We start from the raw sequence: 26,644 nt of genomic DNA on the forward strand, positions 1-26,644 counted from the left end.
GCCAAAATGAAGGATGACCACATCAAATCACAAAATGAAGGATGACTAAATCATTACATAGCTGCCAAATTACATCATTACATAACTTCCAAACCACTGAGAATCATGGCCCATCTAAGTTAACACATAACCTTAACCATTAAGAGCCATTGTTACTCTTGCCTCACACCTTGGCATTCGTTACTAGGAGATGTATCCTACTAATGCACAAAATAGTCAGATAGTAGATTTTTCACTGTTGTCATAAACTCAAAATGTGAGATAATGAAATAGTTGATAAATAGGGAATAGGTGTAGTACATAGTACCCCAAACCCACTGGATTAGTAATCATTTACTTCTATCTTAATGGCTTCCCTTCTGTCTTCTTCATCTCTTTTATCATTATATTAAAGATTGATACTCAAAATCCAAACATCGCTTTGACTCCTTTCCCTTTACTTACTACATTAAACCGTGTTAACAATGAAAATATCGAACCCAAAGTGCCTCAGTCAACACCCTTCTCCATCTTATTCCACTTATTCCACTAGCAACATCATATTTCAGACCCAAGATATTGCATTTTTGTGCTATAATAACATTTCCCTAATAAAACTTCTGCCTCTTTCCAATCCATTCTCTCATATTTAAAAGACAACTCTGAAAATGGCACTGTTCTACTTAGAAACCTTAAATGCTTCCTCATTACCAAAGATTCAAATTCAAACTCTTTACCCTAGAATTAAAGTCCCAACATGGTTAGTGCTAAATCAGTCTTCCTGGCCTCAATTACCAAAATCCCCTTCCTGTATCTCAAGATACCCACATAAGTATACTTGCTAGTACACAAACATGACCGACCTGACTCCCCAGCTACCAGCCATTACCCACAACATATGAGCATCCCCATTTAATTCATCTTTCAGGTCCAAGTCCCTATTTCATGAATGCTTGGCTGGTCACTGTCATCAGAGGTAACTTCTCCCTCCCTTCACTCTCACAGCCCTGGGCTTGCATCTCCTTTAGTGTCCACTTCTATGCCTGCATTGCATTATAGCTTTGTTAATCTTATCTTCCTTCCTGTCCCATTAGCTCCAAGGACTCATCTATGACTTTAATCTATTGTTGCAGTCCCTGATGTGGTCAGAACAAGGTCTTGAACAGGATAGGTGCTCTGTAAGTTACTGAACCTCTCCTGGTTCATCCCATTTTCTGTAAAGTTACCTAATGAGGCTGCGAACACCCAAAAGAGGAGAGTTGGAAAAATTCTTAGGACTTTGCTCCTATGAATACTAAAGCCAGCACTACAGCCTTTCATCTGTCTTTGTTCCTCTTTCTTTACTCCGGACTCCTCTATCCTCCCTGCTCAAGATGAATTTTTTTTCTCTACTTCATATTCTTAGGATTCCTTTATTTCCATACTGTAAGCTCTTTCTTACTACACTTTCTGTTTGCCTCTATATGCAGTGTGCAGACAACTCTGATTCGGAGTCTTTTAGCACTAAGCTAGACCCTACCAAGTAGCTTCTAAAGCACCTAGGGTCTTTTTATACACCCTCATCCCAAATTGTACTGAGAAAAGAATGGAAGTGGTTTCTTACACCAAGGCATCTACATCCAAAGTGTAGCCTGACAAGTTATCTCTTCTGAGAAAGCAGTTCTGAAGCAGAAAGCATAATAGCGTTCCAGAGACGAAGAGCAACAGATAGAAAATATGGAACTGGGAAAGAATTAAGACGACAGCATGCAAGTAGAGGAAAAAATTGACTCATTAGGGATAGCCTTTCTCCCTTCAGATTGTCACATCATAGCACCCAGGATTTAGAAGCTAAGGACAGAGTACATTAGGGCCTTACACACAAGCTTACCTACCTGAGACAGCTTTACCCATGGAAGGTGCAGAGGGAGGGAGATAAGCACTGGGGCGCTGTACTTCCTGCCCATAGGCCCCAGTTACCTTCGCCAGCTCCCTAGCCTGAGCCATAGAAGGATGTCTTCAAGAAATCCCTTGAGCTTATTTTAGCCCATGTGCTCAGGGACTGCTGGGAATACAGATAGATGTTCCAAGCCTCCATACCTGGGCATTTTCTCACTCACAGGGGTATCAAAGTAGCAGGAATGGTCAGAACCTTAAGGGATCTGGGAGAACACTGTATTTTACAGAAAAGGTAACTAACACCTGGAAAAGGAAAGGCACATCAAAAACTTCCACAGTGTGTTAGTTGCAGAATGGTATTTAAACCTACCATTCTGCCACTAACACAGTGCCCTGGCTTTTCCATTTTATTACTACTGTCAATAGCCACAAAAAGCTGAACCTTATGAAGAGTGCTCAAGTCCCATAAAATTAATTTTAGCACTCAAATTTATTAAAACGTGGAATTCCCACTTGGGTCATACATGAACAAGACGCTAACATGATAAGTAGCACTGTTATATTGTGGATGTCCATACAGCTGGGGTAATTATAGGTCAGATTATAGAACGTATTTGTCCTGATTAAGAAGGTGTTGAGGACATGGCAGTGTGCTGCCTTCTCCACAGGATTTATTGAACAGCTTAATAAAAAATAAAAAAAAAAATTTTTTTTTTTTTTATGAGAAAGGTGCTATAGATAGAAAATAGGGTTTAGCTGATGAAACTAGGAGCCAGATGGACCTCAGTTTGAATCTAGGTTTCACTACATGCCTTGAAGAAGTTTCTAACTGACATAGAGCTTCATTTTTTTTCCCTGAAAAATAAGTAATAATCATCCTTACATCATAGGATAATTGGGGTAATTAAATGAAATAATGCATGCAAAGTGTGTAGCCTACAAGCCAACACATAGCGCTCAATGAATGTTAGTGATTATGTTTAAGCTTAAACATTGAATCCAATTGGAAAGTTAAACAATTAGGAATGGACATAGATCAAAATGTATCAGCACCAAGGGCAATAAATTTCTAGAATAGATGGAACAACCCATTTTACTAGAAAAATCCTAGCACATATAGGTGGAAGAAATAGTGATTGGTAACAGAAGACTAACACTTGAAACAAATGAGGAAGGAGGTGAAAGAAGTTAGTTTTAGAAAGAATTTCTCTGATATCTAAAGTTTGTCTGAGACTAACCAGGCTGAAACAGTAGTATGTTTATAGGAATACCACTCATAGTTAAGTCAGATTAAAGGATTCAGTACATCACCTAATATACTACTTGATCCTCTTCTCAGGGTCACATTAATCCTCACAGAAAATGATCAGAATATTACTGTCTTGATTAATCAACATGGATTGATCAAAATTTTGGCACACTATGTTTTTTTTTTTTTTTTAATAAGCCTTTAAGTTCTTCCATATGAAAAAATAAAAAATAAGTTTTTCATTTAAGACAAGGTCACCGTTTCTGCTCTCAAAGTGTATGATATAAGGTTTATGTTAACACCTTTAACTATAAATTAAGGTATTCATTCAACTTTAGACACTATTTTAGTCATGACAGTGTGTAGATGAATAAGTATACTAATCCTTAGATTAATTTGGGAGACTCCTAATGTAGTGAGTGCAGGGATAAAAGGTACAAGAAGATTCTGGGGGAGAACAAAGCTGGGAGATTTGCAACAATCCTGGGCAGTCAGAGAAGATACCTGGATCATGTGATATCTCTCCTGACTGTCAAAGAAATGAACAAAAATATTGTCCCAAAGACATCCACACCCCAAAACTGGATGTAATTAAGATTATAGGTTTTAATATAGAGAGTTTTTTGTTTGTTTTTAAATCCAGATGGACCCAACCTAATCACATGAGCATTTAAAAACACAGAACTTTCTCAGGCTGGGGCCAGAGAAATGTGAGGAAGGAGAAGGCAGAGAGATTAAATCTTGAGAGGCACTCAACCCCCTAATGCTGGAGGAAGTCAAATGAAAAGCATCAGAAGTAATGTGGGCAGTCTTAAAGAGCAAAGACCAATCCCTAATAGCCTGCAAGGAAACAGAAACCTCAGTCCTACGACCACAAGCAGCTGAAGTCAGCCAAGAACCTGAATAATCTTGGAAGCTGATTCTTCCTCGGAGGCTTCAATAAGGGATGTAACCCTGCTGACACCTTGATATGTGACTTACATATATAGTGAGATAATAGATTTGTGTTATTCGAAGATGATGAATTTGTGGTAATCTCTTGAGGCAGCAGTTGAAAATCATTAGTGAGTACCAGGCAGAAGGGATAGGATAGGCAAAGATAACACAAAGGCCATTTCTGGCAAAGACAAAAACATAAACATGGTAAAGAATGCTTGATAAAAAATGCTAAAGGAGGAGAATGGGGGTAAACAACGGAGAGGGGTAGCTAAGGCTTTGAGAATGACTTAAAAGTTTGTGAGAAATTAATCTATAAAGGTAATCTGGCCAGACTATGTGTAGTCTCAATTGTGGATACAAATAATTTGGAGAAGAAAGACTTACACAATTACAGGAGGATGAAAATAAACAGACTTAGTGATGGGAAGTTCAGAGCTCTTGTCTAACCCACACTGACGTTCTTTTGAAGTAGGAAGTAAGGTTATCAGCTGAGAGTAAGAGGTTTGAGTAACAGATATGAGTGGTTTGAAAAGAGAGTCGATATGAAATAAATGTGGAAGCATCTGTGACCAGTGTTGAGTTTCCATTACTATTTGGACTAATTAATAATATTATTGACTTGGTTTATTATTCCCTCAGAATCTGTCTTCTCAATCACAATACTATTTCATGAAATGCTTATGAAATTGAGGTATTCATTCATCTTTAGACACTATTTTAGTCGTGAGAGTGTATAGATGAATAAGGGACTTGACTTAACTGCTCACCTGGGTTGAACCTTGTTTCCTGGATTGCATGTCTTCCATTTTTTCATCATCTATGTTTGTTTGTTGAGGTTCTTTTCCCATCATCCTTTATTTTAGGAAAATATTTTTAATAGGATGCAATGTTTTTCATTTTGATGCAATATTGTCTTCCTCTCCTTTTCCTCAACTGTTTGTAGGGAAATTTTTATGTGCCATACACTGTACTAGACTTCCTCAAAGGGGTCGTAGTTTATTCTGGAATATTATCCATATAAAGATATTAGATGACTGTTATGATCATATTTATAACTGATATTTACCATTTGGGATATGAATAAGGTCACATTATTATCAAGGGACTATTTGTGGGCATTTCCTCATCTCTAAGAGAGACCATAGCAAGCAGGCAAGGATATTGTGCTTGAATCATTAATTCAGACTTGGTCTTGATTTTTTCATACCTACTCTTGGATTTGCTAGAAATAGAAGAATTAGAGGGAGCCCCTTAATGTATGTTTGTGAGGGTCCAGGTTAGAACTCTTCCTGACACTGAGTGAGGTTAAAATGTGGCACTGAAGAGTCCTCAAACAATGGTGCGAGATGTGCTGTGTACAGCCTGAGGGAGTTAGGCACAGATGGAGTTGTAGGACTGAACTGAGGCTTTACAACTCTGTAGACCTGACCAAGGTCAAGAGACCAAACAACCCCACAGCAGACACAGATGCCAACCAGTAATGCTTTCTACAACTTATACTCCTCAAAGCTTTTGGAGGTTCTTTGTACACCAGCACCAACTTGGCAAATACTTCATCCTTCTGCCCCACAGAGTAAATGTCCCTGCATTTGCCTTTAGCAGCTCAAACAAAAACACAGACTGTATGACCCTGACACCTACCTCCAACCCTACTCCAGCTCAGGGAAACAGGTGGATAGCCCTGGTTTTTCCTAAAAAGAAAGATAAAATTCATGGTGTCGTTCTAGAAGAATGAGCAATGAAACCTAAGACTGCCTGAGGAGTGGACATGAATTACAGGAAAAGGATGAAGAAGCCAAGAACCTCAGGGCAGACATAGCTGACGACATTGATAATCAGAGTGTGTGATGGTGAGACTATAGTTGTAATTACAGACAGATTCTAGACACACAGTCATTATCAATGAACTAGGGAAAAGTCTGAGATATATTTCCAGACTGGCAAATTACAGGTCCAGACAGAGTCATAAACTCTCTGTTTGCTGGGCTGAATAGCAGAAGACTGTCAAGGGCCAATGTTTGCTGAACCTCATCTAGACTGAGCTGATTTCTAAGGTCAAATGAAGGGTTCTGAGAGCCTTTGCTTATAGAATGTGACATTGAAAACATTAGAGTAGATGTTGCTAGTCAGCTTTTCACAAGTACATAAAATGAACCAAATCGTTCCTACAAAATTCTTAGGTTTAAAGAAGCAAACAAAGGCACTGGCATTGAAAGCATAATTTCTATTTATTTACTATAGCAATAACTTCATTATAAGTCATATTTATGATAGAGCCAAAATTATTAAACAGCAATATCCATTCAAAAATAATTATTTAAGCACCTTTTAAAGACCAGGCATAGTACTGTTTGTTCATTTACTTTGCTATAGGTACACTCTGTGCTATTGGTACTCTCTGTGCTGTGGGCACACTCTGTAGTACGTAAGGGCCAAGCACTATAAATGTACAATGTACATTTGTGGTATATTTAAAAATGTCAAGCACAAAACTTTTTTATTCACTGTAGTCATATCCATAATGCATACAGTATTGACTAAGATCAAAAACAAAATCCTCATGTAAAATTGTTCTTAACTAAAATTATGATCCATTTTAGAGTAAATCATTTTAGGATGTGATTTCTGCTATTTCTTCCAAGTAAAAGAGATAGCTGGAGTGTAAATATATGCAAATATAATCTTTTATTAATTCGTTCTATTATTTTTGTGTGTATGACTGGTGTATTTCAATGTGTTTGTTAGGGCCTAAAGGGTACGAAGAGAAACAAGATATGGCTCCAGTCCATGAGTTTCTTAAAGCCGAGTAACCAAAAAAACCAATCCCGTTACCATGGCGTTAATTCTGATTCATAGTGACCCTACAGGACAGAATAGAACTGCTCCGTAGGGTTTCCAAGGAGCAGCTGTTGGATTCAAACTGCCAACCTTTTGGTTAGCAGCCATAGTATGACATAACTCAACCACTGCACCACCAGGGCCCCTAGTAAAGCTTAGTAGAGGAGATAAATTAATCAAAGTAACTGACATGATCAAAACACATTCCAAGAACATTGGGAACATAAAGCAGGGAGTAAACAGTTCTACTTACAGTGCAAGAAAACCTTGCACAAAATCTTTCTTTAGACTATGGCTTATGCAATTAATATTTTGAATTTAAATGTATAATCTCGTGTTTATCCTTGATAAATAAAAATAACAATAATAAATAAGCCACGTTTCTGTATTATTATAATTTAGAGCAGTTTATTTTATTCACTCTTCTAAACAAGCATATGAGGTAGATAGGTCACAGATGAGGAAATTAAGACCTAGAGAAGTTCAGTCCACTTATTCAGGAGGTCATAGCTAATTTGTGCTTCCCTCATAGGAATTGAGGAATGGAGTGGGGGCATTATGGGAAACAAAGGGAAGCCAAAAAAATAAAACCCATTGCCATCGATTCAATTCCAACTCACAGCGACCCTGTAAAACAAAGTAGAACTACTCCATAGGGTTTCTAAGGAGTGCCTGGGGGATTCGAACTGCCGACCTTTTGGTTAGCAGCCAAACTCTTAACTACTATGCCACCAGGGTTCCCAACAAAGGGAAAAGTAACAAAATTTCCTAAGATGAAACTCTGATTTCAGGGAAGTCATTATTAGTTCCTATGTGCATTCATTAATTTCTGCCCTCGTTATTTCCTTCATTTATTTATCCATTTTTTTTCAATGATTCTTTTATTAGTATTCTACAATCATTGAACATTTTCTGGGTGGAAGACCTATGGCAGGTCTGATGTCTATGGAAAGAGTAGAGTAAGGCAAGGCTGCTGCCTGAGGGAACTAGCAGTCCACCAAAGGAAAGCAGAGAGAACTTAATGGTACTAATGACAGAGAGAAGTCACAGAAGAGATACAAGCAAAAGGCTTTGCGTTCAGTGGAGATTAGCAGATATCTTAGGTCCCTCAATGTGAAAAGAACATAATTAGTAATCCTAAAATCTAATCCTGACTACCTTTATAACATAGATGTCAAATTGCAAAAAGTCACAACTTTTCAAACACCATGATTGCAAGGACCCTGGCTCCTGGAAACATCAGATATCAACCACTCAAGGTAAATGGGCATGTTGATAATCATGTGACACCTAGCCCATAAGTTCCTCTACCTGTGCCTCAGCCTTTTTCAGAGTTGCTTAGGCCAATAACCGAAAGTCCCAGATACATCACCAAGTGTTCTGAAGCTAGTCCCCAGTTCTTCCAGAGAATAGCCCCATACTGTAGTGATCCTTGACCTTCTCCTGATTATTCTTTTTTCTATTTTATTGTGCTTTAAGTGAAAGTTTACAAATCAAGTCACTCTCTCATACAAAAATTTATATACACTTTGCTACGTGCTCCTAGCTGCTCTCCCCCTGATAAGACAGCAACTCCTTCTCTCCACCCTGTATTTCCTGTGTCCATTCAGTCAGCTTCTGTCCCCATCTGCCCTCCAGACAGGAGCTGTCCACATAGTCTCATTTTTCTACTTGAGCTAAGAAGCTCACTCCTCACCAGTATCATTTTCTTATAGACCAGTCCAATCCCTGTCTGAAGAGTTGCCTTTGGGAATGGTACAGTCTTGGGCTAACAGGTCTGGGGACCATGACCTCTGAGATCCTTCTAGTCTCAGTTAGACCATTAAGTTTGGTTTGTTTCACAAGAATTTGAGGCCTGCATCCCACTTCTCTCCTGCTGCATCAGGGATTCTCTGTTGTGTTCCCTGTCAGGACAGTCATTGATTGCAGCCAGGTACCATCTAGTTCTTCTTGTCTCAGACTGATGTAGTTTCTGATTTATGTGACCCTTTCTGTCTCTTGTGTCTTTGGAGTTCTTCCTTCCCCTTTGCTCCAGGTAGGTTGAGGCCAATTGATGCATCTTAGACAGCCACTTGCTAGCATTTAAGACCCCAGATGCCACTCACCAAAGTAGGACGCAGAATGTTTTCTTATCAGATTTTATTATGTCAATTGACCCAGATGTCCTCTGAAACCACGGTCCCCAGACCCCTGCCCCTGCTGCTCTGGCTTTTGAAGCATTCGGTTTATTCAGGAAACTTCTTGGTTTTTGGTTTAGTCCAGTTGTGCTGACTTCCCCTGTATTGTGTGTAGTCTTTCCTTTCACCTAAAGTAGTTTTTGTCTACTATCTAATTAGTGAATACCCCTCTCCCACCCTCCCTCTCCACCCTCGTATCCCTCAAAGAATATTTTCTTCTGAGTTTAAACTATTTCTTGAGTTCTTATAATAGTGGTATCATACAATATTTGCCCTTTTGCAACTGACTAATTTCACTCAGCAGAATACCTTCCAGATTCCTCCATGTTATTAGATGTTTCACAGATTCATCGTTGTTCTTTATCAATGTATTTTATTCCACTGTGTGAATATGCCATAATTTATTTATCCATTCATCCATTGATGGGCACCTTGGTTGCTTCCACCTTTTTGCTATTGTAAACAGTACTGCAAGGAACATGGGTATGCATATATCTGTTCGTGTAAAGACTCTTATTTCTTTAGGATATATTCCAAGGAGTGAGATTGCTGGATTGTATGGTAGTTCTATTTCTAGCTTTTTAAGGGAGCACCAAATCAATTCCCAAAGTGGTTGTACCATTTTACATTCCCACCAGCAGTGTATAAATGTTCCAGTCTCTCCACAACCTCTCCAACATTTATTATTTTGTGTTTCCTGATTATTCTAGAAGAGAGACAACTTTTCTCCCTCTAGGGGATATCGGGAAACCCTGGTGGCATAGTGGTTAAGTGCTATGGCTGCTAACCAAAAGGTCAGCCTTTCAAAACCACCAGATGCTCCTTCAAAACCCTGTGGGGAAGTTCTACTCTGTCCTGTAGGGTTGCTATGAGCCAGAATTGACTCAACAGCAAGGGGTTTAGAGTATATTGATATATGAGTTAATTTCTGGGTAAGACCCAAGATGTTCCTCAAAAACACTAGCCTAATTTTTTAATATGTTAGATTAAATGATCATTGAAACTAGAACTTGTAGTGCAGCACCAGCATCCCTGGATTGATCCATTGAACTTTGGGAATCTGTCTGGCTATACCCCCAACACTAGATCATCCAGAGCTTCTAGATCTGCCAGAGTCAAAACTTTACCCTGAAGAGCATCTTGAGAAGCCTGCGGCGTATCTCCTTGGTCTTAATGGAATAGATGATAGGATTGAGTATGGGAGGCACAAAGAGGTAGAGGATTGACATGAGCATATGAACAGCATGAGGTAGGCCATTACCAAAACGATGCACAATGGACACACTTACCATAGGCACATAGAAGATGAGCACAGCTAGGATGTGGGAAACACATGTGTTGAGTATCTTGAGTCGCTCCTCACGGGAGGCAATGGCTAGCACTGATCTCAGGATGAGTGCATAGGATATGAGGATGAGTGCAGAGTCCAGGCCAAAGGTGAACAACACAATGGACAGCCCATAGTGGCTATTGACGGAGACATCAGTACATGCCAGCTTAATCATATCAACATGAAGGCAGTAGGCATGGGAAAGGATGTTCTGAGGGTGACAGAACTGCAGTCTGTTCAGAAGCAATGGAAAGACCAGGGTGAAGACAAAGCTGCGGAGGAGAGTACCCAGGCCCATACCCACAATGCAAGCTTTGGTGAGCACCATAGCATAACGAAGTGGGTTGCAAATGGCCACATAGCGATCGAAACTCATGGCCAACAGGATGCCAGATTCTGTCCAGGAGAAGAGGTGAATGAAAAACATTTGGGCCAGGCAGGCATTAAAGTTGATCACCCGGGCACGGAAGCAGAGGACAGCCAGCACAGTGGGCAACGTCGAGAAAGACACACCCAAGTCATTGACTGATAGTAATGACAAGAAGTAATACATGGGTTGGTGCAAGCTCTGCTCCTCCTTGACAATGAGGAGTATCAGAGTGTTTCCCACAATGGAGATGGCATAGAGCAGAAGGAAAGGGAGGTATAACCAGGGCTCCATAGCCTCCATCCCTGGAAAGCCTGTCAGGATGAAGCTGGGAGCACCCGAAGCATTGATCCTGAAGTTGCCCATGAGGGGCTAGGAACATTTGTCACCAGTGAGCGTGATCTTCTGCAGAAATTATGCCATGTATCTAAGGTTATTACTGTTCCTAGGGAGGAAAAAGTAATACTCATAAATTGTGATTCTACATAGATTTCATTCCTGAAATTCACCAGTATTATGATCAGCAAATCATAAAATTTTAGATGTTTAGATAGAAGTTCCGTTCTTAGACACCTTTCAGATGAAGAATAAGTTAGGATTTTTTTAGGGGTTGGGGAGGGCTGGTAGCTCATTCAGTCTTATTAGTAGCCCTCTGGATGCACTCCTTATGACCACTATCACAGTTCTCTTTCATATGCCTTAAGTTTCATAGCCATGACCTTAGGTGATCCCCAAGAGATGTCCACATTTACACCCAGTCTGGCAGATGAGGAACTGTCCAAGAAAGAGAAGAGAACTACCCCAGGTTTTATGCAGAAGCAGTTAAATGGCCAGAAGCAGAACTCAGTAATCCAACTCCATTCCAAGTTGTTCCCATGGTCAAGGGTCCCACATTTCACATTGATATAGTCTATGCAGGAAGCAAATCAGTAACTCATAACTCAGGCACTGTAGTGTGCTAGTAAAGGGCATGCATGGATTCTGGAGTCAGAACAGCCTGGGTTTGAGTCCCAGTGCTAACACTTAATAGCTATGTGACAGGTAAATTTCTTAAACTCTCTGTGCTTCAATTTCTTTATCTGTAAAATAGGGTTAAAATAGAGTTGTTTTTGGAAAGACATAAGGATGGAAAGAGAGAGCAATAATGAGATTTTAACACGGTGTGGCTTAGCGTAAGTATTATAGAAGTACTGCTATTATTTTATTCAAAAACGTGTTTACATGGCGATGCATACCGTACTTTCTTCTCTGAAAGCCCTGGTATATGTTTATAGTCATTTTCCTAACCGTATATCATCACATAGCAGATTATGATACAGACAAGCAAAAGGCAAAAGATTGAGAAAAACTGTAACATTGAAAAAAAATTACATTTCTTTATTTTTTCCTCAGAATTTGTTAAAGAATAGCATTCTTTCGTTTCCATAGCAGACTTCTGTTTTTCCTCTCACAGAATATTAAGCTTCCACACAAGAATGAAAGATGAAGAATACTGCCTTACTCCAGCCCAAATGAAGCTGAGAGAAAAGTAGTGACAAAGGAATAACACGGTGCCCTTTGCATCCTTCCCCTTGCTGTCTTGTGCTGTAGAATTTTATAAACAACCATTTTTGGAAAGAACAATATTTAAGGATATTTTGTAATTGTTCTATAGAATGTCCAAAAACTCTTGCACACTCTTCAGATAAGTGGATTCATCACCCACTTTTGTGACTAAGGTATTAAATCCTATTTTTCCCTTCATAGGTGATAATTCCTGACACTTGAGTGTAATTATACACCATTGAGTAATTTATTAGACACTGCTGCATTTTTTATTTGGCATGACCCTTGGGGGAGAGTTTTTGCTTTTTCCCTGGCATAACCTCACTATTGTATCAAAATATAATCATATTATACAAAAAAAAAAAAAAAAACAGGGAGAAATTACCTACTGGAAAGGACACGAGTCTTGGACAAGGGCTCGGGGAGCTACTGCTGAAGGACAGGGGTACTGAGCAGCAACATCAGATTTCAATAGTCAGGGAGGATGAGCCAGATAAACCCCGGGGGACCTCCCATCCAGTGTAATAAGCCCCCATTAGCAGCAAACAAAGAAACTAACTCTGAAGATTTCAGAATATTGACCTCAAAGAGATGAAAGGGTCGCCCATTTCCTAAGCACCACAATCCTGATTCTCATTCCACCATGTCACATATTTGACTATTTTTAAAAAGTAACAAATAGTTTCCATTGGATCAACTATGACTCATGGAGACCTCATGTGTGTCAGAGTAGAAGGCCAACTTTTCAGAAGTAGATCACCAGGCCTTTTTTCCAAGATGCCTCTGGGTAGATTGGAACATCCAACCTTTAGATTAGCAGCCAAGTCTGTTAACTATTTGCACTACCCAGGCACTCTGTACACAACTACAAGGAAGTCTAAAATTAAATCTAAAATACGTACCTGCTGCTGCAGAATAAGGTCTGTTTCAATACCTCATTCCTGTCCTCTTTGTAGATAATGGAGTTGGGTTGAGTGTTCCTTGCTGACAGTAGCATTTTTTTCTGCTCATTATTTTTTCTCAGTGTTCATATCAAGCAAATGGTGGGAGTGGAGGGTGAAAAGAAAAGTGAGAACAGTGAGAGAGGGAAATGAAGACAGGTAAAAGGGCAGAGAGTGAAAAAGTAACAGAGAGAAGGAGGTAAACAATATAGAGGAAAGAACATGGAGATGGAAGGGCAATGAAAGACCAGATGAGGGATTTGAGGGAGAAAGTGACAGAAACACAGAAAATGGAGATGTAGAAGGAAGGGAAGGCGAATTAGAAGATCAAGAACAGCTGTAAGACAATGTCTTACCTGCCCCAAGTACTCCAGGGAGAACAGGCTATTTACCCTAAGCCAGGCCCAGGCTGCAGAAGACCCCCACATTTGCACAAAAGTTCACAGGAGCTGTCTCTCAGCCTCTGAGCAGTGGTGAGGCTATGGCAAGCTACGATATCTCCAGGCCAAACCCTGTTGTGAACTGGCTCCTCACAGTGTGATCCCAGTGGATACCTCTTGCTGCTTACTCCCATGGGTAGTCCAGGCCTCTCTGCAAGGGCCAAAGCAGAACCTCCTCTCCTCCCAGCTGAGCAGGGCTTACCTGCCCCTGTAACAGGTCCTCCTGGCTCCTGAGATTTTCTCAGGAATGGACTGTGAAGGAGCCTCTTGCAGGTAAGGAATCTGAGTGCTAGTTAAGTGATAAGGCAATACTATTAAGTGATGAGCCAAGCATAGAACTCATTCTTCCTAGCCTCCAGTCAGGAAGTCCCCACTCCAGGCTCTCTTCTCATGGAATTTTGAGAAGCCAGAGTGTATGAGGGGCTGTTGTTGCCAGTGATAGAAACATAATAATCATCCATAATATTCCATGTCTACAACATCCTAGAAACCATCAAGAGTTTTACAGGCATTGTCTCTTTCAATCCTCACAAATCAAATTTAGAGGTTTTTTTTGCCATTTTACAAATGAGAAAACTGAGTTCCCAATGTCAAACTAGTCCAGAATTTTACTACTACCAAAAGTTCATTCAAATATAGACCATTAATTTATTCACTTAAACTTTTCAGAACCACTGCTAAGAAACGCTATCCAGCAGAAACCCTGGGATGTACCCTACATACCTCTTCATCATCACCATTTCTATTCTTTTGTTCTGTATAATTTCCTATTTGACTCTGATTGTCTCTCTGTCTTTGCCTCTTTCTGTACAACCTCTCTCAAAAATAAACAGGGAAAATGAAATAATAAAATAAAAATCAATCTCTCTAATCTTGTACGACAGCACACATCTGGCTTTTTCCTAAGCCATCAGCTAAGATCGGGGTGGGGGGGCAGGGGGCAAGCCTGGTAGTTTCCTCTGTATCTGAAGCAGAGAAAATACATTTTCTGTAGTGTTTTAGTGTTAAAATAAGAGAGAATATATTTTCTAGTTTAGCTCTATAAGCTGTGATGAAAATCTTTAGTCTTTAAAAACGTCGATTATTTGCTCTGGAACCTGTCTCACAATTGTTCCATTGTAGAAAAACAAGGTAATCAAGATTTTTGTTGTTGATTAAACCATGTTTCTCTCTGAGGTGACAAAAACAATGAGCGATACCATCAGCACCCAGCACCCGAGATAATTGAGCAAAACCTAGACCCATCCAGTGACGGAAACCAGGATGGCGTAAAGAGGCCTGCAAGACGTCAACAATAAGTCACTTTGTCATTATTTCCCCCTCAAAGAAGAATCAACATTCTTGGGAATTTCTAAACCCTGACCCTCTCCCTGGAAAAGCCTTTTGTAGCCCTCTTGTGGCAGACAGAATCTGGGGGAAACTTTGCCCCCTCTGTCTCCTGAACACAGTGTTCAATAAAGCCCTCTTGCTGCTTACCTCCTGCTGTTTCACTATTGGCTCACGGCAGACGGCTGGAATCCGCAATTTGCCCTAACATGCCTCCCTCCCAGGCCCAGGACTTATGCCTGGGCCTCTATACTGCCACTTGAGCAAGTGAATCCCAGGTGGTTGAACCTTTAAGCTCCGGTGATTTGTGGTTATACCTTTGGTGGCAGACGTGGGAATGGGGAAATCCATTAGGGGAAAATGCAGAAAGTGTGGCATAGTTGGGAAAACAACTCTTTGGAATCAGACCCAAGTATGAATATTAACTCAGTCACTAACTAGTTATAGTAAAACCTGTGAAAGGCGGAATCTGTTTAAGGTGGAAACCTGTCAGAGAAAAAAAAAACCAAATATTTTCTATTAAAATGAGTGAAAGAAAAGTGGTAAGTCTGCACCCTGTCAAAGAGAGAAAACTTGAGAGACCCAGAAAAACAAGGCAGTCCCATCGAGTTCCATCTCTCACAGGTTTCACTGTATATGATTTTAGTTGTAACTTAAAACTCAGGCTCCTCAGCTTTAAAGTAGGGGTGATGATATCCTACAAACTTCCTCATCAGGTAGTTGTGAGCATCAAATTGATCTTAGCTTGGCACATGGCAGGAATGCAATAAATGTTATTTGCTTTTCCTCACTGTCATCTACTCACCTTTGGGTGCCAGAAGAGAACAAATGGTGGAATTCAGAGAGACTTCTTCTAGTCAATAGTGGGGATGAAGAGAGTGCTCCGGCAACTCTGTAGCACTTTGCCCTTCCTAAGCTACAGTCTGGCAGACGATTCCAATAACTGGTTTAGAGTAAGGCTCTTTGATGTTTGATTTAATCACTATATGCCTGCGTATGGCTTGCTTTCCCTGTTTTATATGTATTGAAAAAGAGCTTGTGGCTTTTGAACCAAGGTATTTTGATAATGCTGGGAAGTTCTAAATTCAAATATATTGTAGAGAATGCAGAAAATTGGGAGTGATCTTGCCTCTTTTATCTCAGGTCTAAATTTAAATGAGGCAAAGCTCTAAGGAGAGCAGTAAAGAAAGATTCTAATACTAAAAAATTTGTTCACCTATTTACAAAGAAATTTTTGTGGTTATAATACAATATTTATCATTAGGATATGTTGTTAGATGGAAAGAAAACTACTTTCAAACAGCTGAAGTATTGTATAATATTTTTTAATTGTAAATACAATTTTTTAAAATACTATCAAATTTTTCAACATATGCTAGATGAAGCTTAAGAATAAACATTTTAAGTCATGCACAAGTGTGTATGTTAGTTTCTTAGGCAAAGTGTATATTATTCAACAGAAACTTAAAATCTAATTTTATCAAATCATATTAATTTTTTTTTGCAATTTATAGTCAGTTGTAACCTTATTTAAATCTATAAAATGTTTGTTTCCTTGTTTAATCATTCCCAAATGCCTGCCCCAGTGTTCATCATACTTATGCATACATATCCTTCAAAGGAATACTGTGCTGGTTATTAGACTATGCTTTGTGAAGCCAGAGCTGGGATTACTCTCTGCACTGCCAGCTGGCTGCCTGTGTCACTCTGCAGCAGGAGGCACTAGAGGCAGACTGGAAACCTGGATGAGGGTAGAGGGTTTGCTCTTTTATGTTTGCTTTCTGTTCCTCAGTGCCCAAACAAGTGATTCTCCTTGGCAACAGCAATTGATACTACCAACAGCAGTTGATTCCAATTTATATGTGTGTGTTTTCTTTCTCTCCCTTACTTTAAATCAGCCTCACCATGCATCTCTGTACAGGGATTTGAGGGTCCCTCCTCAAAAGTGTTCATCCCAGCTCTGTGGGGACATTCCTTCAAAGTTCTGATAAGCAGAACTTCCTCCCTTCTGGCAGTAAACTATTTCAGCGATTACTAATTCTCTACTGTGACATCATCCCCTATATTGCAGACACAAGACCACATTCACTCCCAACTAAGTTATGTGTATAAAAAAAGGTTTCTAAGAACCTATTTTACAAAAGTCTAATCAAGAATAACTGATGGTGAACCTTTTCTCATTCCATCGATATTGAGTTGAATTTATCTGAACTGATGGGAAAGGTGTAAGATTCCATCAATCTCACTAAGTGACATATTTCTACAACAAAATAGGTTTACTTAAAACATTTATAAAATTGCTTTTTTGTGCCTTTGGTGAAAATTTACAGCTCAAGTTAATTTCTCATACAAAAATTTCGATACATACCGTTATGCAATATCAGTGTGAGCACTTCCTCATGTATCTGTTAGCCGCCTGAATGCCTTCTTCGGTGAAGTGTCTGTTCATATACGTTGCCTATTTTTTAATTGAGTTGTCTTTCTGTTGTTGAAGTGTTGCAGTATTGTGTAGATTTTAAAGAGATTAAAACCTTATTGGATATGTTGCAGCCAAAAATTTGTTCCCAGTCTGTAGGTTCTCTTTTTACTCTTTTGGTGAAGTCTTTTGATGAACATGGGTGTTTGACTTTTAAGAGCCCCCAGTCATCTAGTTTATCTTCTGGTCTTTGTGCATTGTTAGTTATGGCTTGTAAAATTTAAACTTTTATATTGCTTTTAATAATGTATATTTATTTAAAAAATCTAAGAATATAATGCTTTAACATTTGTATCCTATTAAAAAAATTTTTTTAAAAATAATTTCTAATTACATGTATATGTATATTGCAAACAAATATGAAAGCATAATCATCACAACAATTTTAAGCATAAAAATAGAGATGGAGGAGAAAGGATCTACTTCAAGGAGACAAAGGAATAATATTAAATTCCTGACAGTCAAAAGGAGGTTTTTCATATTTTAAACAGCTTAATAATGAGAAAAGGAAAGAAAAAGTGAAGAGGAAAAAAAGACAGAAAGCAAGAGAAGAAAAAAAGTAGATAAAACATATGCCTACTAGATATTTATTTCCAGGACTTTCCTGGAAAAGTGGTCCTCAAAATGTCCCTTCCTTATTGTTAGCTCCATCATGTTGGCACCAACTCACGGCAACCCCATTCTCCTACATTTAATTTATCCCTTCTGTTTTTTCTCTGGAAACCCTGGTAGCATAGTGGTTAAGTGCTATGGCTGCTAACCAAAGGGTTGGCAGTTCGAATCAGCCAGGCACTCCTTAGAAACTCTATGGGGCAGTTCTACTCTGTCCTATAGAGTCGCTATGAGTCAGAATCGACTTGACGGCACGGGGCTTGGTTTTTTTTGTTTTTTTTTGTTTTTCCTAGGAGCCCTGGCGACACACATATTAACTGCAAGGTTGCCAACCATAATGTCGGTGGTTGGAATCCACCAGCCATTCACCAGGAGAAAGATGGGACAGTCTGATCTCATAAAGATCATATCCTTGGAAACCCTATAAGGCAGTTCTACCCTGTCCTATATGGTATCCATGAGTTGGAATTGACTCAATGACAATTTTTCTGTTGCTTTTGTTTTGTTTGTTTTTCTCTACCTCAAAACGTACAGAGTGAATCAAATCATTAGGGCAGGTCTCCTGGGTTTAAACATAGTACTGAGACTACAAATAGCCTCACTTTCCACACCTCTTGACTAGAGGAAGCCAAGAAGCAGAACTGAGCTGAAGATACTCACTGCATTCAGAAAACCAAGGAAGGATAAAACTTTTCAATACAGATTACACACTTAGACTCCATAACTCCCCTTATCACACCCACACAAACCTGTACAGATAGACAAATTTACTCTCACTAAAAATACCTTCATTGAGATACACACCTCCTGCAGAAACCATCACTCTGCCACCCTCACCCACATAGGCTCGCACCCATATGCTACCCATCCTTAGAGGGCTCCATCCGAACTGTCTTCATCTGCAGATGAATGTCTTCACACAGGTATGTTCTTGAAATCAGATTCCCACAACTAAGGGAGTTTGAAGGGGTAGCTGGGCGAAGCACACCTTTTGCACTCAACTACTAACCAAAAAGTTGGTGGTTTGAAGCCACCCAGAAGCTCTGTGGGAGAAAGACCTGGCGATCTACTTCCATAAAGATTACAACCAAGAAAACCCTATGGAGCAGATCTACTCTGTAAACCATGGGCTTCATCAGTTGAAATTAACTTGACAGCAACAGGTTGGGTTGTTTTTTTTTTTTTTTTTTCATTTTAGGTTTGAAAGGGGGCCTCAAAAGATCAGTGAGTGTATGACCAAAAACAAAACAGGGACAAGTTTTCCCCCATTCTAGACCAGAGTGAATTCCCAGCTGAAAGCCCTTTTGTCATTGTTTTTCCTGGAAAGCAACCTCACTTGTACCCAATCATTTCTGGCCCCCATACCCATAGAGCCTCACAGAGTGGCACCTTTCTTACATATGTCATTTGAATTGTTCCTTTTGGGGCATGAAAGGGATGGGAAGAGAAAGGAAAATAAGATAATATTCCAATTTCCCACCCTCCACAGTTGAAGATTTTTCCCCAGGTGTCACAGGGCAGTGTTCAGTCTGAGCCCAAGAGTGCCAGGTGTCATCAATGAACCTGTCTTGCAAATAGGAGGAGTGCTCTTCTTGTCACTTTGGAGTTCAGAAGATAAGTAAAGGGATTGTAGCAATAGGAACTGATGTTAGACAATGCATTAAAAAGATAGGAATTCATACCTTGGCAACGTAAATTGAGAGTTAGGTAAGATGGAAACACCAAACTGATTAGGAGACCCAAGACCTCATTTCAGTTTTGCCCATAACATGTTTGTGACCTGGATTGCGTCAGTTCTCCTTTCTGGAGTCGGTCTTCCCAACGTTTAGACTAGGGTGAGAATACTTATTATATTCTCTCCTCTCTGTAATTCAGCTAGGAGAGAAAGAGCTTCTGAAAATGGAGGGTATCATTATTTTGGGCATCAAACTTTTTATCCCATGTATTTTGCTTTAGGTTAAACCACAGAAACCTTATGGGGTAAGTAGGCCAGGCATTGCCATTACCAATTTAGAGATGGCAAAACTGACTATGAAAAATGTTATAGGTTTGTCCAATGTTACATAGAGAGGAAATTGGAAAGCTGAGATTGGAATTTCATTGCTCTTTCTAAACTAAGACTCATAAGAGAAGTAAAACATTTTGGTCAAGGTCACAACAATCTAGTGAAGGGATCAGAACTATAATTCAGATTTCCTGGCAGCACAGACAGATTTCTTTAAAGTACACTACTTTAATGAAGGAGGGTGTGTATCATAAATTCTCCAAAAGGAAAAAAAAAAAAAACTCACTTCTTCAAGGTTTATTTACTGTTGGCATCTGCAGGATACTGAAATTCTCTGTGAGTCAGCTCCCATCAACACTTGACATTCCAATTTGGACATCACATCCGAACATTACAGTAGTAAATATGCAGGACTGTGAGTTGGCTTTGACATAGTTGGAGGTACAGTCTTGCTTTCTTCTACTATGCTCATGTAAGAGCTTAAATCACTGTGGATATTCAGTTATGAAGCTTATGAGTACATATAAGATGCCTAGCATTTTCCTAAGTACTTCAGGTGAGATGAAAAAGAAATTTTTTGATTTGTATTTGGGCTGATAAAATATAAACAGAGAAAGCAAAGTAAATGCAAAATTACAGCTTTATGTTCAAAAGTCAATGACATATCACTACGAGTTGTCAAAATTGACTCTTACAGTGAACACTGATGGAAATATCTACATACAGATTAGTCATCAGCTTGTGGAGATTACAACAACATATGGTCCCATTGAAAAGCACATGGATTGTAATGGAAGAATGAAAGAAATAAAAAATCTTACTAAGGGCTGGTTTAGAAGGGAAGGCTTTTGCAGGCAATAATATTTTCCCAGCGATTTAAAAAATAGAAAAGGGAGAAATAAAGGAAGAAGCCTCACTGTGAGGGAGCAATGGCATGACTACAGAGCATCGGCAAAAATACCCACAGGTACATGTGGACAGTCAGTAAGTGATGCACAAGATACAATTGGAAATAAGTCAGGGATGGTCAGAATGTGCAGAAGCTTACATGCCTAACTTAGTGCTTGGAATACAAAACTCAAAATATGACTGGAAAGGAAAGCAGATGCAAAAAAAGAAAAGAATATATGTAATAAAGTCTGTGATTGCTGAACAAGTGAATAACAACAAATCTTTTTTTCTCAGTCTGAAGAGATTATTTCCCAGGAAGATCATCTGTTCATCTGAATGAACCAAAGACCAACAGGGCAGACATACCAACACTGCTTGGATAAACTCCTTCATTTGGCAAGCAGCATGTCAGATTCTAACACCAGTGATAACACTCTCTCAGCCACTCTCTTTCTGACAGGAATCCCAGGGATGGAGGACAGTCACATCTGGATTGCTATCTCATTTTGTGTCATGTACCTGGTGGCACTAGCTGGAAATACTTCCCTTATTTTGGTCATTGTGACAAGTAATACTCTTCATGAACCCATGTACCTCTTCCTTTGCCTTCTCTCACTCACCGACTTGGCCCTCGGCTCGACCACAGTGCCCAAGACGCTGGCTATTTTGTGGCTCCATGCTGGTGAGATTTCCTTTAATGGCTGCCTGGCCCAGATGTTTTGTGTACATTCTATCTATGCTCTGGAGTCCTCAGTTCTTCTTGCCATGGCCTTTGATCGATACGTGGCTATCTGCAAACCTCTCAGATATACAACCATCCTCAACCATGGTGTCATAGGCAGAATAAGCTTTCTTGGACTATTCCGTAGTATAACTGTTGTTTCCCCCTTCATCTTCTTGCTGAAGCGACTGCCCTACTGTGGGCACCGTGTCATGGCACACACTTACTGTGAGCACATGGGCATTGCTCGACTAGCCTGCGCCAGTATCACTGTCAATGTTGTCTATGGACTGACTGTAGCCCTGCTGGCAATGGGTCTGGATTCCATCCTCATTGCCATATCTTATGGCTTTATCCTCCATGCTGTCTTTCGCCTGCCATCCCATGACGCTCGGCACAAGACTCTGAGTACCTGTGGTTCCCATCTTGGAGTCATCCTGGTTTTCTACATTCCTGCCTTCTTCTCCTTCCTCACTCACCGCTTTGGCAGACACCGTGTCCCCAAGCATGTGCACATCTTTCTGGCTAATCTCTATGTGCTTGTGCCTCCTGTACTCAACCCAATCATCTATGGGGCCAGAACCAAGGAGATCCGGGGTCAACTTCTACAAATGCTTCGCTTGAGGAAGGACTTAGTATAGAGGCTGGACATGAGAAAAAAAGATAAATTGGCAGGAGAACTGCCTAGTGCAATTACATGCGTTGAAACCTATGATGTAGAAGGGATGGGTTGACTTGGGAAGGAATTTTGAAAGGAAAAAGACTAGGAAGATGAATTAGAAATATCAGTGATCACATTGAACTTGTCATGTTCCCGAGAGTGGAATTGCTCAGAGATGTGATAATATTTTCTCTCTTGTATCAGAATGAGCTATGATTTACCAAAGATGAAGGCTGTTCCTGGTCTTGAGGAGATTCTACTGGGAGGGAAAATGGAAAAATCAAAAACAAAAACTCTTGGAGTGAATTTGAATCTGGACTCCACCAATTTGAGTAATGGTTAAGAGACAGGATTTCAATCCTGACTCTTCTAATTATTTGCTGAGTCCTTCTGTGTCTCAGTTTGGCCAGTCATAAAGTGGGGATAATGATAATACCTAACTTAAGTTTGTGGTGAGGAACAAATAAAGGAATAAATGTAGAAAACATAGAACACTGCTCAAAATATAATAAAATTCAAAATCAAACCCCTTGCCATCGAGTCGATTCTAACTCATAGTGACCCCATATGACAGAGTAGAACTGCCCCATAGGGTTTCCAAGAAGCAGAGCTGGATACAGGCCCATAAAACAAAATGAGAGACAATAGATAAGTGGTACACAATACTGGAGAAGCTAGCACAACTTGTCCAAGGCATATATTTCCATCCCAGCTGTCTCTTCCACTTGGAAGAATTAGGAGAAATCACATCCTAAAATGGTCTACTCTAAAATAGATCATAATTTTAGTTAAGAACAATTTTTACATGAGAATTTTGTTATTTCTTGCACCTTATGTACTACAGAGTGTACCCATAGCACAGAGCGTGCCAATAGCACAAAGTGTACCCACAGGAAATTAAATTGACCACTAGCACTGTGCCTGTTCTTTAATAAAATATATATATATATATGTTCTTTAATAGATGGTTAAATAATTATCTTTTTTTCTATTTCTTTTTCAAACAATTTTTTTTGGCTGAAGGGTAAAAATTTGGTTCTACATTTTTCTCCAGTTCTGTCTGGGGCCATCTACTGTGATCCCTGTTAGAGCAGTCAGTGGTGGTAGCAGGGCACCATCTAGTTGTACTGGACTCAGTCTGGTGGAGGCCATGGTAGATGTTGTCCATTAGTTGTTTGGACTAATCTTTCCCTTGTATCTTCAGTTTTCTTCATTACCCCTTGCTCTCAAAGGGGTGAGACCAGTGGAGTATCCTAGATGGCCCCTTATAGCCCCTTAAGATCCCATAGTCTCAATTACATATGCATTATGGATATGACTACAATGAATACAAAATGGTTTGTGCTTGACATTTTCAAACGTGCCACAAATATACATTGCACTTTTATATGCAAATATAATCTTTTATTCATTCTTCTATTATTTTTGTGTGTATGCCTAGTGTATTTCAGGCTCTGCGTTAGGGCCTGAAGAGTACAAAGAGAAACAAAATATGACTCCTTCGCATGAGTTTCTTATAATCTAGTGCTGTGTGCCGTTGAGTCAATTCCGACTCATAGTGACCCTATAGGACAGGGTAGAACTACCCCATAGGGTTTCCAAGGATCAGCTGGTAGATTTGACCTGCCAACATTTTGGTTAGCAGCCAAGCCCTGTGCCAACAGGGCTCCTTACAGTCTAGTAAAAAAATTAGAAGAGACTAATTAACTGAAGTAACTGACCTGACTAAAACACATTCCAAGTATATTGGGATATAAAGCAGGGAGTGAACAATTCTAATTGTGGTGAAAGAAAATCTTACACAAAACCTTTCTTTACTCTATGGCTTATGCAAATGATATTTTGCATTTACCCTTGATGAATAACATTAGTAAGTAAGCCACCTTATGTATTATCATATAAGTTAGAGCAGTTTATTTTATTCCCTCTTTTAAACAGGCTAATGAGGTTTTTTTTTTTTTTTTTTTAATGAGGTAGGTAGGTGAGAGATAGGTGTCCATTTTATGGGTGAGGAAATTAACACAGAGGCTCAGTCCACTTATTCAGGAACTAAGGAATGTAGTGGGGGGTATTATGGGGAACAGAAGGAAAGGAAACAAAATTTTCTAATATGAAACTCTGATTTCAGAAGTCATTATTAGTTCATATGTTCATTCATTAATTTCTTTACTCATTATTTCCTTCACTTATTTCTCCTTTTTTTTTCAATTATTCATTCCTTATTATTATACTGTCTTTGAACATTATCTTTGAACATTATCCAGGTGGAAGGCCTAGGAAGGTCTGATATCAATGGACAGGGTTGAGCAAGGCAAGACTGATGCCTTGGGGAGTTAACAGTCCCTCAGAGGAAAGCACATAGATATGAACTTAATGGCACTAATGATGGATTGAAGGAAGAGTCACAGAAGAGAAGCAAAAGACTTTGTGTTACAGATTAGCAGATGTCTTCGATTTCTCCATGTGAAAGGAACATAACCAGTAATCCTAGAATCTAATCCTGACTACCTAATTATCATAGTTGTTAAATTCCAAAACATCACAACTTTTCAAACACCATGATTGCAAAGACCCTGGCTCCCGGAAACATCTGAAATCAACCACCCAAGGTAAACGTGCATGTTGATAATCATGTGACACCTAGCCCATAAGCTCCTCTACCTGTGCCTCAGCTTTTTTCAGAGTTGCCTAGGCCAATAACCAAAAAGTCCAGACGCAACACCAAGTATCCTAAAGCTAGTTCCCAATTCTTCCAGAGAATAGTCCCACTCTGTAGTGATACTTGACATTCTTCTGGTGATTCTTGAAGAGAGACAATTTTTCTGCCTCTAGAGGGCATTGATATATGAGTTTAATTTCTGCATCAGACCCAAGATGGTCCTGGAAAATGCTAGCCCAGTGAATTAGACTAAATGATTGATTCCTGAAACTAGAACTTGTAGTGCAGCACCAACATCCCTGGATTGATCCATTGAACTTTAGGGGTCTGGCTGGCTATACCCCCAACACTAGATCATCCAGAGCTTCTAGATCTGCCAGAGAGTCAGACCTTTACACTGAAGAGCATCTTTAGAGGCCTGAGGTATATCTCCTTGGTCTTTGTGGAATAAATGATAGGATTGAGCATGGGAGGCACAAAGAGGTAAAGGATCGACAAGAGGATATGAACAGCATGGGTAGGCCATTACCAATGTGATGCACAGTGGACACACTTAACATGGCAGGTAAGGGAATGGAGAAATCCATTTGGGGAAAATGCACAAAGTGTGGCATAGTTGGGAAAACATAATCTTCGGAATCAGGCCCAGGTATGAATATCAACTTGGTCACTAACCAGTTACGGTAAAACCTGTGAATGCCGTAACCTAGATAAGGTGGGAACCTGTCAGAGAAGGAAAACTTCAAAATTTTCCATTACAATGAGTGATAGAAAAGTAGTAAGACTGCACCCTAAGACAGAAAATTTGCGAGGCCCAGAAAAACAAGGCGTTCTAGTCAAGTTCCAGCTCTCACAGGTTTTACTTTTTTGTATGATTTCAGTTGTAATTTAAACCTCAGGCTCCTCATCTGTAAAGGAGAGATGATAATATCCTACAACCTTTTTCATCAGGTAGTTGCAAGCTTCGAATGGATTCTTAGCTTGGCACATGGCAGGAATGCAATAAATGTTATTTATTTTTACTCACCATCATCTACTCATCTTTGAGGACTGCGAGAGAACAAACAGGATGGAAATCAGAGACACTTCTTCTAGTCAGTAGTGGGGATGAAGAGAGTGCTCAGGTAACTCTATGGTGCTTTGCCCTTCCTAAGCTACAGACTGGGGGACAATTCTAATGTTGTGGTAGTGCAGTGGTTAAGAGTTTGCCCGCTAAACAAAAGGTCAGCAGTTCCAACCCACCAGCTGCTTCTTGGAAACAACATATGGGGTGGTTCTACTGTGTCCTATAGGGTCACTATGAGTTGAAATCAACTCAACCACAACAGGTTTAAAATAAGGCTCTTTCGTATTGGATTCAATCACTGGATGCTTGCCTGGCGCTTGCTTTCCCTGTCTTATACATATTGAAAAAGAAGGTGTGGTTTTGAATTTTGAAAAGTTTGGGAAGTTCTGAATTTGAGTATATTGTAGAGCAGTCAGAAAACTGGGAGTGATCTTGTCTCTTTTATGCCAGGTCTAGATTTAAATGAGGCAAAGTTCTAAGGAGAGTTCTATGAGAGAACATTGAAGAAAGATTCCAAACAAAAAATTTATTCACATATTCAAAA

At 39.6% G+C, this 26,644-nt stretch overlaps 2 protein-coding genes across 2 annotated transcripts; one reads left to right on the top strand and one right to left on the bottom strand.

Annotated features, from left to right (window-relative positions):
* Positions 1 to 10,175: 10,175 nt before the first annotated feature.
* LOC126080021 (olfactory receptor 51I2-like) lies at positions 10,176 to 11,123 on the bottom strand. Its single transcript, XM_049891348.1, has one exon. It carries the CDS (start codon positions 11,121 to 11,123, stop codon positions 10,176 to 10,178), a length of 948 nt encoding a protein of 315 aa, XP_049747305.1.
* A 10,275-nt stretch (positions 11,124 to 21,398) lies between these two features.
* On the top strand, positions 21,399 to 22,355 carry LOC126079196 (olfactory receptor 52D1-like). The gene has a single exon (XM_049890124.1). The coding sequence runs from the start codon at positions 21,399 to 21,401 to the stop codon at positions 22,353 to 22,355; it is 957 nt and encodes a 318-aa protein (XP_049746081.1).
* Positions 22,356 to 26,644: the final 4,289 nt, after the last annotated feature.

This window comes from Elephas maximus, chromosome 7 (assembly GCF_024166365.1).
Source record: "Elephas maximus indicus isolate mEleMax1 chromosome 7, mEleMax1 primary haplotype, whole genome shotgun sequence".
Lineage (NCBI taxonomy): Eukaryota > Metazoa > Chordata > Mammalia > Proboscidea > Elephantidae > Elephas > Elephas maximus.